Genomic DNA, 12,436 nt, shown 5'->3' with positions numbered 1-12,436 from the left:
AAGACTTACTTGCGCGAGACTCTCTCAATCCAGACTAGAAGTTTGCATATGATGAGATAATGAGGCATGTGGATGAAAATATTTCGGGTGTGTTCTTCATAGATGGTCCCGGTGGAACTGGAAAGACATTTTTGTACAAAGCTTTGTTGGCCAATATTCGTGCCCGTAGTCTTATTGCACTTGCAACTGTCACGTCAGGTGTTGCGACTAACAACATGCCAGGAGGGAGAACAGCTCATTCACGGTTTGGAATTCCCCCCAATCTTGATAATAACTCGATGTGCAAGATCACTAAACAAAGCGGGAAGGCTCAGCTACTTCGCGAGGCAAAGGTAATCATATGGGATGAAGCAGCAATGGCTAAGAGGCAGGCGGTAGAAGCAGTTGATCGGACAATGCACGACATCACAGACGAGAAGCTCCCTTTCGGTGGAAAGATAATGGTTATGGGAGGTGACTTTAGACAAGTGTTGTCGGTCGTGAGACGTGACACTCGAGCACAAATTGTGGACTCTAGCTTACGAATGTCACCTCTATGGGCTTCAGTTAAAAGGCTTCGATTAAATATCAACATGAGAGCGGTAAATGACCCATGGTTTTCTGATTTTTTATTACGAGTCGGTCATGGAAAGGAGGAAACATTGGACGATTCCTTTATTCGTATACCTGATAACATGTCCATTCCATACACTGATAAACTTAATTCAGTGGACGCTCTGATTAATGCAATATTTCCTTCTTTGCAATCCAACGGCGCCGATTCAAAATTTATCATTTCGAGGGCGATATTGTCAACTAAAAATGAAAGTGTTGATGAGATTAATAATAAGTTGATCGAACGATTTTCTGGCGAGCAAAAAGTTTACTACAGTTTTGATGAAGCGGAAGATGACAAAAATAACTTATATCCGATGGAATATTTGAACTCGCTAAATGTTAGTGATGTACCCCCTCATTATCTTCGGTTAAAAACTGGGTGCCCAGTAATACTTTTGCGAAATATCGATCCTTCAAATGGGTTATGTAATGACACCAGATTGATATGTCGAGTTTTCCAACAAAATGTCATTGATGCAGAGATAGCGGTTGGTCAACATGCTGGAAAAATAGTGTTTTTACAAAGAATTCCTCTATGCCCGTCTGACGATGAGATGTTCCCATTCAAAACTAAAGAGAAAGCAATTTCCAATTCAGCTTAGTTTCTCTGTGACAATCAATAAAGCTCAACGACAAACAATTCCAAATGTAGGTGTTTATCTGCCATAATCGGTATTCTCACATGGCCAACTTTATGTGGCGTTGTCCAGAAGAATATCACGTGTCAATACCTATATCCGATGGAAAAAGTTTACTACAGTTTTGATGAAGCGGAAGATGACAAAAATAACTTATATCCGATGGAATATTTGAACTCGCTAAATGTTAGTGATGTACCCCCTCATTATCTTCGGTTAAAAACTGGGTGCCCAGTAATACTTTTGCGAAATATCGATCCTTCAAATGGGTTATGTAATGACACCAGATTGATATGTCGAGTTTTCCAACAAAATGTCATTGATGCAGAGATAGCGGTTGGTCAACATGCTGGAAAAATAGTGTTTTTACAAAGAATTCCTCTATGCCCGTCTGACGATGAGATGTTCCCATTCAAAACTAAAGAGAAAGCAATTTCCAATTCAGCTTAGTTTCTCTGTGACAATCAATAAAGCTCAACGACAAACAATTCCAAATGTAGGTGTTTATCTGCCATAATCGGTATTCTCACATGGCCAACTTTATGTGGCGTTGTCCAGAAGAATATCACGTGTCAATACCAATGTATTAGTAAAGCTGGAAAAAACGTTTGATAATGATGGAATCTACACATCAAACGTTGTGTACAAAGAAGTTTTATGTGATTAACAAGGTACAATCAACAACTTATTATTTTACAATTTCTTCAAATATGTATCTTAGATGTTCATTTGATGTTTAATGCAGGGCTAGCAGATGAAGCAACATGATTGCAGATTGGTGTAGTTTATATATTGGACATGTTATAAATGTACAAAACTACATGATTGTAGATTGTTGTTATTTATATATTGTAAAATCAAGTATGAACTATTAGATGAAATTCCAAATGTTGACTCAACTTCTGTCGTATTGTATGACTATGCACCTAGCAAGAAACTATGCGTTGAAATAAACTATTCGACACAAAATAGTCTACCAAATGGTCGCAATGAATAGCTCACGTCTAAAGGAAACTAATCATCACATTAAAACTATCTTCCGAAAGAAACTTTTTGCCGTCCGGCGCTTAGTGCGGGTAAACGGCTAGTATGTTATTAAATATAAAATATTATTCAATTATTGATTGATTTTTAAAATATTACTATAAAACACTTATTTGTTGATTTAAATTTATGTCAACTCCAAATATAAATCAAATATCAAATAAACTTAAAAAAATATATTCAAATACTAGTTTTTAAAATAGTCTAAAAAAATGAAATGTTGTAAATGTAGAACAACAAATCAAATTAAATAAAAATAATAAAATATTATTTTTATTATAATTCAAAACAAAAGAAGTGGTTTTTAATTAACTAACAAATTATTGTTTATATATCAATTGATCATTATAATCGAAATTTTAAAAAAAAAAATCAACAGATTAGTAATTTCTAAATTAATCGATCATAACATTAAGTTGAAGTACTAAATAGAAAACCATGTTTAATTTTATTAAACGCAAACCGTAGACAAGTGCTATTGAATAATATAATTTTAATAGATGTATATTTTATAATACTGTTCAAATATTTACAAATTTATATATCAAATTAGTGTAAGAGTTATTATTTTGTACTTAATGTTTTTATTATTTTCAACATGTATATGTAAAAAATTTAACTCTATAGTTGTATTCTGCACAAAACACAAATATTTGTCTATTTTGATATATATTCTAATGGTTGGTAGCCTAGACAAACAAGGAGAAAATAATATCCGCATCGGTTATGTCATTCTCAAGAAATTTGTATACACAACTTTAAAAAGATGATAGAATGTTGTAACGGTACAACTTTTATTTATTATATAAGTATAAACCGATTTATAAACTTTAAATAGTTTGCTATAAACAACCTATGTGGACACGTAGATGTAGAAATCACGATAGTGGTTGTCGATTTTCAATAATAATTAGTTCATTTTCATTTTCCTAATCTCCTTGAACGAAGCTTCAAACGATATATTACGCGTCCAAACAGAGTACAGTCCATATCCCAACTAAGAGAGAGAGAGAGAGAGAGAGAGAGAGAGAGAGAGAACATAATGTGATGCTAATACACGAGTAAAATCCATATCCCAACTAAAAGAGTGGGAAATAGCTATTGTACAGGATGAGGAACAACAAACACATGTTAAAAGATGATACAATATAGTTTTTCCAAGAGTTGATCTACAAGTGTGATCATTCAGACTTGTTATGAGGAAATATGTTCATCCCGAAAAACTTTACATGTCCAAAATGCCATCATTTGAATCAACTGAATAGATATAGGAGAACATCAGAAACAATGATGTGTTTTGGAAAGCTAAAAACGATCTTTTCTATAAAAACAATTTTAAGCATCAACAGGAGCATTTAAAATAATTAGTTTATTTTTAAGACCATTTTAACAAAACCACAAAGAGGATCCAGTTACAAGAACTAGAAAGATTATAACAACACATAGGATGTTTAAAATAGAACTTTTGGAGCCTTTGATCTTACTTGAAATTGGAGAGTTGATGAAGATGACAAAGAATAAGAAGATTGATCGTGTTTATAAGTATCTACCATCAAGAGTACGACACAATAAGCACAATTGTTATAGATGCTAATGGGTTGAGGTGATCAATATGGGTTTGCTTTGCTATCCATTGTTGTGACTTGTGGGGTACCATACTTCTCGAAAATGTCAAGTTCAAAAATCTGAAGTATATCCAAAAGGCAGTCCATGGGATATTCTACCTAGACGTTGATGATAAACAAGGTTGGATCTTACAGACACCCTTTACTTTGTTGCCCTAAAAGAAGTAGCCAAAGTAATAAATGCTACCAAGGGTTATGACATTATATCATATCTTCTGAGCTGGTTAAGAGGAAGATAGAACTTAAAGATGACAAATTTATGAAGCCCAAGAGATCATGGATGGAGTTGAGGAGTTTCTTGAAACGCAAAATACGAGAATTCTTCTAAATATAAATTGGTTACTAACTAGTGTAGTGTGTCATTTAGAATCCATATCAGTTGTGTATGTCGAGGCTCATCACATACATTTGTAGTTGAAGTTACAAGTTATGATGATCGAAAAAGTAATACACCAATCCATGTAAGAAAAAACAGCCTAAAAGTAAAAAAGAACATAAAAAAAATAAATTATAAACCATTCAATTACAATCGACTTAGAACCTGAAAAACACCCAACTTACAAGAATCAATCATAATCCGTAAACACTATCATCTTAGTTTTGAAACCGCATACAATAAGGAGAATACAAAGTGTATATATATACAAAACAAGCAAAACTTTTTTTTTGTCACCCGCTATGATTAGCACTTAGCAGGAAAACAATCTGAACCAAAGCTTCATTCCCATGGTTGTGTTGGAACACTCACACTTGTCCCTTGTCCCTCTCTGTGTAAACTGTAAAGTAAAGACAGAGGAGGAGGAGGAACCTTTATGAACGTGACTGACACTCACACATCAAATAACTCAAGCCGACATTGGGAACCAATGTTGGGGCCATTTGGGGTATGTTCGCTTGAATAGACTCATGCACACCGTGTCATTTTGTTGTAGCACACCGTTTAATATGCATTTCATCGCACCTACAAAAAAACAAATAACATAAAATATAATTATCTCCTACTTTCATTTCTTACTATTGCAGAATTGTATTTTTTTTTAGTAAATTACACGAATGGTCCCTATGGTTTGGGGTAATTTGCACGTTTGGTCCTTAACTTATTTTTTTAACTCGGAAGGTCCCTACTGTTTGTCTTTGTTACACACCCCCAACCCCACTTCCACCTCACCTTACCTTACCTAACCTACCCGACATTACTTAAACAAATTAAAAAATCAAGGGCAAAATAGTCTTTTTAGGTAAAATAGGGACCAAGCACGCGACAAAAACAAACTGTAGAGACATTCCGAGTTAGAAAAAATAAGTTATGGACCAAACATGCAAATTACCCCAAACCATAGGGACCATTCGTGTAATTTACTCCTTTTTTTTTAAACTTGTACTAAATTATAGCAATATCAAAAAGAACATACCATGTGTACCAACGGGCTCCTTAATGCGTCCACGGCGACCCAATTTTGTCCAAACTTCCACGGGCTGTATAAAATTATAAAATTTTATTATACAGGGGGCATTTACGTCTTTTTTGATTTATTTTTATTTTTCTCATTGGCTACTACTGCAAATAAACATGTATGTATGTACCTTGAACCATTTGACATCCTCAGGGTTATGGAACATATATCGTACTGCAGCTTTTGACTTTGAAACACGTTGAGGATATCTGCATCATACACAATAAATAACACAAAAGCTTTCAACCCAAACTATGTTACTATTTCGTCATTGAGGAAGGGTAGTTTAGTCATTTGACAACCATCGAGATATCAAGTGTTTCTTACCCGGTCAAAATGATCTTTTTGAGAATGATTTTATCAGGATCAATACTTTTTAATGAGCCAACAGCAGCAAGGACAGGTGTGGAAAAATCACCTCTACTCTTCATAACAATTAATGGAAGAGGAGGAAAAGTGATTGGAGCATATACTGAAGCAATAGAAAAGCGTCCTGCATGAAGAAATCTTTCCATCTTGTGTTTCTCTGAATTAAAACTGTCAGTTGCAAAAGTCGGCCTGCAATTTTTTTAATCAGTGGTCAAGATCTGATGATCATATAAATTTCATTATATCAAAATCATAGTTGTAAAAAATTACAAAAAGAACACGGATGCTACCTTGTGACAAACTGTCTGAATCCAACATGAAATATTAGTTCTTCTTTGGCTTTTATGGGCTCACTGTATGTCTCGTGTTTCTTTAACCTACACAAACAAAAAATTATTCAAAACTCTGAAAGACTGAATAACACTAGAAAAATTGTTAACATAAATATACTGAATACAAGTTAAAATTTATAAACCACAAGAGACGTTAGCACATTCGCCATAAAGAAATATAAGTGCATAGCCATTAAGGGTAAAATAGGAAGGTGTGCATTTAATTAGATAGATACCTGAAGTGAAGGACAGAAATCTTTGATTCATGTTGCAAGAGCCCACATGCAACAACTGGCATAGTCTTTCCCAAAATGCAAAGTTTTGAAGCAATATGAATGGGAACTTGTGTGATGTGAAGTGTGACATAAGAATTTGCAACTACACATTCATCTACACTTCCTTGTTCCATGTCCAGAGCTTTTTTAAGAACATGCTTCTGTGTTCTATTGAAATTATCGAATGCAAAGATTTTTGCATATTCTTGAGGTAAAGATTCCTGAGATATTAAAAAAATAAATTGTTAACCAAAAATCATTTGAGTTCAATCATAAATGAGGAATAAAAAAGAGGGACTTACTTTAGGGTCCCATGTGGAAGTCCTAAATGACTTTAGGCCTCTGTATTTAGCAAATCGTTTCCTTGCAGGAATATCTACAGGAGCATCAACTTCATCTGGGAACTCTGAAACCAAATTAACAACCAATCGGATTAAGAACTAAACTTTTTACAAATTTGCCCTTATTTATTTTTTTGACTTAATAGAAAGAGTCAGGGATAAGAGACATTCCTAAATAAGTCCTAATTTTTTTTTTTTGCAAATTTGGCCTTATGTATTTTTTCTTTTCAGTTTAGTGTGTTGTATTTTCTCAAATGATTTATAAACATCAATTATTGGACAACACGTGATGGAAAGAATTCTTTATCATAATTTGTGCAGATGTTTTCTTTGACAAGAAATCAGTGAATACCTTCATCTTCAGCATGTGCTTCTTTTATTTTCCGAATATCTTCTTCTATCTGCTCCTTTGTCAAGTTGTCATTATCCTGCAACCATAAATAAAATACAATCCATTTTTAGGTAAAGGGTGAAAAAAAGTATATGTTTTTGTGTAACTTACACTTATATATTTAATTATTTTTCATTTACGAAATTTAAAAATAGACATGCCAAAAAGCTAATTTAAAAGGCATAACCCATCTTAAATTTAATACAAAATACATTTTCTAGTAAACTTTAGAAATGATACTCAAATTTAACCAACTCATGCAACTTAAAAAATTAACAAAATGGATCACATTCCCTGATTCCATCATACCAAACACTATCAGTTGCAATTCTTAGCATGACTTACCAAAAGATACTATGAAAAAACACATATATAAACATCATGCAAACAGCAATAAAAAAAAAAGTGTAAAAATACCATCATCATGGAATCAGCTTCAGTTTCATCATCAGAATCCCTAAGCTTGAGTGAAGCTTGGTCATCACCAAGGTCAAACTTCCTACTATCACCTTGACCAGGGATGTCATACTCTCCTCCTTCATCAACTACCATGCCATTACCATTCTCTGAATCATCATCACTATCTGTACCAGATACATCAGAATCATCCACAATCCATGCTGCCTGTAAATTCAAATTTATAATTAATTATTTTTATATAAAAGAAGACACTTGTAATGTTGAGAAAATTGCTTACCTGGTATTCAGAAGTACCCCGTGGAAGAGACCTCTTTTTCTGCTTCTTTTCCTTCTGTACTCTATCAGCATCAGCCATCTCTGCCTCTGTTGGCCATGTCTAAAAAAATAACAAAACATAAAATGAAGAATGACTTCCACCAAGTCAAATATTAATTATTTGATTCGTTTATTGTAGTCACATTACAACATCATACTTTGAAAATCCAAACATCAGAGCAATGTCATCCAAATAAGACACTGTTTTCACTGCTATCATTAGATATCATTTTTTCCAAATATAATGTCATAACAAGAAAATAATTGAAACTACAATGCTAAAATTGGGTTATTTTTTCCAAAGTAGAAAGACTTCATAAGAAAATTTTTGAAACTACAATGCTACAATTGGGTAGGTTTTTCAATGTATAATACCTTAATAAGAAAAATACTGAAAGTACAATGTTGTAATAGAAAGAATTGAAAATAGGATGCTATAAATATAATAGGGAAATAGAGGAAAGTATGTTGCTAGTACTTGCATTTAGCCCATCTAAGAATATCAATTTCAAACAAAATTATTTTTCCAAAATAGGGCGAATATAAAAAAGAAAGAAATTAAAGTTAACAGATTAGGTAATGAACACTATAAAAAAAAACAAGGGCGGATTATTATAAATAAGAATAGCAAAAAAGTTGTATGTAAAAGTTACCTGTTCGCCTTCCAGAGGATCAGGTATATTTTCAACAAGTAAAGGCTCTTGCTTCATAGGATCAGGGAGTAAAGTTTTGATGACCTGTAACATTTCATATTGCAATATCAAGTAAATCAGCTGGCAGATATTAAAATTTAAAAGTATACAAACTAATCGAATATTCATTTAACATTATTCATAAAAAAATAATAGATACCTGTGAGTCATTTATCTCATCCGCATCCATAAAATCACCTTCTTTTTTCAAATTCAATGAACATGGATCCTTGAGAACTTCAATCTTGCCCAACTGAAAATCACCAGCACCCGATACATGAACCTGATGAAAAATAGGTTAGCCACTCAATCAAATATATCAAGCCACAAAACGACAAAAAAATATATTTAAAAGAAAAAAAAAACAAATACCAGCTGATTCACTGAGAGATTACGAGCACGAACATAACCAGTAACGAGAAGTGTACTTTTTCCAAACTCATCGGCCACCATGTCAACCTGCCATGGTATTATTACATAAGCTACCATACTACAAAGATAGATATTGTTTCAAATAAATAAATAAATAAAAGTGAAGGATTTGCTCATTATTATGACTATAAAAGCAAAGAGAGATTACCTTTTGAGCCATGATGTAAGGTCGTTGGGTACGCCAATGAGGTATCACAAGCCTTTGCTCCTTAAAAAGCATCATGAACTACATAGACACCATGTCAAATTAAGAGTTAAGCCACATGAATCTGACATTTATCATGCTTTAACTCAAAGCATATTAAGAGAGAGCTGTTTCTTTCTGAATTATGAACTTTAGCACTTAATCTGGACAGCTATACATGGCTCCAAACTCCTCTCGTGTTAAAATTGATGAATATTGTGAAATTTGGTTTGATATGTAAGGGTAAAATAGTAACTTAGGCTCATTCAAATGGTTTGAAAAAAAAACAGCCCCTAAGTTGTTCATTGGGATTTGGGGGACATACCTTGTGTAAGTCATCTTTTGTGTCTGCTGGGTAAAACTTGCAATCTTCAGGGAATTCAGAAGAAAGGCTAGAAATGCATGTCTTCTTAATATCATTTCTTTTTTTTAAATCAGAAGGTAAATTCTTCAGTGATGGATATGCAAAAAAAAAATCCACTGTCAATAAAAACTAAATACTTGCCTTTTAGAAACAAAGAATTTTGGTAAGTACTCACTCGAATGAAAACAGCAGAACTTGGTAAACCAAGAACTCTAAACACAGAAAGACACTGTGAGCCAAATTCATCCATGTAATAATTGGAACTATCTTTTTCACTTGAACAGTTGCCAGAAGCCACAAAAACAATCAAATCTGCAACCTATGATTGAATTTGACAATTTGTTAATTGGACATCAATATAAATTAACCAAAAAAAGAAAAAGATCAAAATAATTATGTTTCAACCAATGAAATTGAAGTACCTTGGCCATTTCCATGCATGCCATAAGATCACCATGAGGTGCTTCTACAACCTATAGAAACAAGGAAAGGTAAGATACACTCATACACCTAAACTTTCACCTTTAAAGCTCAATGTAGCATTCATCAATCAAGTAACATAAGAACCCAGAAGTTTTATAAGGCTTAACATCCACTCAGATGTTAAAATGCCTATCATCCGTTTAGATGTTCTATAAGGCCTAATATCAAGATAAAGCTAAATTCAAGAAAACAGCGATGTAAGTTTATTTGTATCTTATAATGTTTATCATCCATTCAAATGTTAAAACATTCAAAATTTAAAAACTTAATACCATGATAGGGCTAAATGAGGAGGTAACATAATGTGGGACCTACCGTTGCTCTTAGCCTGTACTCGGATGATGCAACTGCTGGAAATTGAATTGCATTATTCTCATTTGACAATAATGCAGAAATATCACCCGCTAGTGAGCTTACATTTGTAGAAGCAGATAGACCAAATAAAACCTGAAACATATAAAAACAGATCGAAATTGTGAATGCCAAACTAAATGAAGTTTCACAAGGTCAATAAAGTAAATTCTACATGGAAAATACTCACAATAACACGAGGAGCACTAGTTGTTGCACTTGTAGTCCTTTTCTCTTTCAAAAGGGCAGCTCTCTTCTGCTCTCTCATCTACATCATTCAAACCAAACGATCAATGGGGGCAAATATGTAAAAAGACAGGAATTAATGGTTAAAGCCTAATTTCCCAGACTTTCTTTATTAAGTCATTCTTTATGATTCAATTCAAAAAGGAACATTAATATATGGCAAGTTCCAGTAAGATAATCAAATTACCATTTTGTTACGTTGTAATCGAGCAGCCCGAGCCCCCTTCATGGCATTGCGATCAGGTTTGTTGATCTTGCTTTTATCTAATATCCAGTCAAATAATCAGAAAACATGTGGTGAATAAAACTTTCAATAATACACACAATTCCTTAATCCTTATTCTAAAATCAGATTGCATTTGCTCCAAAGAACAAAGCTACAGCCTACACATACTCTTAGTGTCAAATGTAGTTTCCAAATGCAATGTTAATATGGATGTTGTTACATGTTAAACAAATGTAGCATCCTATCTCAATACAGCCAAGATTGTGAAAAAGTGAGCTTCTTATAAGCCTTACTTGCTAGTTTCCAATAACTTTAAACAAAACTCTATTAAATTTAGTAACAGGTGGTCCAAAAAAGAGAGCTAGATGAGGTTCAAATAGCTAGATTATGAAATATGCCTATCAAACTTGGTACATTACAGTAGCTACCCGGACTTGGATGCTACCACCACCATTCCTAGTGTAAAACTTGTTATAACATTAGAAAAATTCATATAATATTTTGAAGTTTCAAAATCACAATCAACTTTCTAGAGATGAATGAACCAATTTCAAAGTATAGCTCCACTTTTATGCACACCGAAACAACATTCCAAATTCCGAAATCAATAGTGTAGCTCGTTTTTATTTGCAACCAAGGGGGTAGTAATGTTTCAAACAAACACGTAATTATTTAACATCTTGCAGTAATTCCATATTTAGGTGTGTTGTATCAAAAAAGCAAATTAATAAGACAAAATAGGTGCGAAAAAACTTCGAACCTTTGACGGATGTTTTGTGAACATTGCGAGAGGATTTCGAAGCAAAACGTGTCTTATGCGACTTATTGACTTGAGCTCGAGAACCACCCGCCATTGTTGCTCCTGCTGAAGAACACGTCTGGGTGTTTTCTTGTTCGAACTTCGAACTAAGAAGTGAAGGGGGCAATAAACCCTAACTGAGATTTTAGAGACGGAAAGCATGTTCGTATAAGTATTTATAGGATGGGCCGGGCTAAGACCCACATCAATTAGCCCGCAGAACTTACCAGTCTCACGTTGTTTACTTCTTTTACATATATAATAGTATATTTACAAAAAATAAGAAAAAAAGTAGTAATGACATTTATAAAAATGGCTATACCATTTTCATGCAGGATCATAAGCAGATTAAGCAGATAACGAATTAAAAAACAAAAAAGAGTTGGGTGAGATAGGCGAGTCAATGAGTAAAACGCCCATAAAAGCACTGTGGCCACAAAAGCGGGCTAAAACACGACTTTGCCTTTTTCCATTCCAGACTTTTTTTTTTTTATTTACAAAAAATAAGAAAATACTCGTCAGACATTATTAAAGCCAGAAGAATCAAACAAAAAGTCATTTCTACTTTTCTTAAAGTTGTCTGCCAATGCTAAATGTAATAATTTAGGTTTTGTTTGTTTTTGAGTCCTCCTGATCTATTTAAGGAGCCTCTATCTTATGTTTTAGGCAGGCTGAAAGCCATTTTCCTCTTTCTCTCTTGTAATCCCTCCTCTGTAAAAAACTTTTCTGCAATAAAAGTCTGAAATATATTTGGAGTATCAAAGTTTTATTACGGTACATCAATCTTGGATTCACCTTTCTGGTTAGTTTACTTTCTTAAACTTAATTTTATTTTCAAGTCTAATGCAAGGCTAACTT

The 12,436-nt window shown here is 33.4% G+C and overlaps 3 protein-coding genes across 3 annotated transcripts; 2 read left to right on the top strand and 1 right to left on the bottom strand.

Moving 5' to 3' along the window:
• The first annotated feature begins 59 nt into the window (after positions 1-59).
• LOC145157254 (uncharacterized) lies at positions 60-1,199 on the top strand. Its single transcript, XM_079076319.1, has one exon. It carries the CDS (start codon positions 60-62, stop codon positions 1,197-1,199), a length of 1,140 nt encoding a protein of 379 aa, XP_078932445.1.
• A 138-nt stretch (positions 1,200-1,337) lies between these two features.
• On the top strand, positions 1,338-1,685 carry LOC145157253 (uncharacterized). The gene has a single exon (XM_079076317.1). The coding sequence runs from the start codon at positions 1,338-1,340 to the stop codon at positions 1,683-1,685; it is 348 nt and encodes a 115-aa protein (XP_078932443.1).
• Positions 1,686-4,387: 2,702 nt separating this feature from the next.
• Positions 4,388-11,712, bottom strand: LOC145158906 (pre-rRNA-processing TSR1-like protein). The gene is made up of 21 exons (XM_079077763.1): positions 11,540-11,712; positions 10,741-10,817; positions 10,498-10,575; positions 10,272-10,403; positions 9,896-9,946; positions 9,649-9,792; positions 9,435-9,557; positions 9,074-9,151; positions 8,866-8,952; positions 8,654-8,776; positions 8,455-8,538; positions 7,764-7,862; positions 7,484-7,690; positions 7,028-7,103; positions 6,637-6,740; positions 6,296-6,555; positions 6,018-6,104; positions 5,686-5,916; positions 5,489-5,567; positions 5,317-5,380; positions 4,388-4,865 (listed from the first exon to the last, which is right to left on the bottom strand). Exons 1-21 carry the CDS (start codon positions 11,631-11,633, stop codon positions 4,750-4,752), a joined length of 2,394 nt encoding a protein of 797 aa, XP_078933889.1. The 5' UTR covers positions 11,634-11,712; the 3' UTR covers positions 4,388-4,749.
• Positions 11,713-12,436: the final 724 nt, after the last annotated feature.

Source organism: Lactuca virosa, chromosome 2 (assembly GCF_052849685.1).
Source record: "Lactuca virosa cultivar CGN04683 chromosome 2, Lactuca_virosa_CGN04683_v6, whole genome shotgun sequence".
NCBI classification, from domain to species: domain Eukaryota; kingdom Viridiplantae; phylum Streptophyta; class Magnoliopsida; order Asterales; family Asteraceae; genus Lactuca; species Lactuca virosa.
This window is presented reverse-complemented; position numbering and strand designations above follow the sequence as displayed.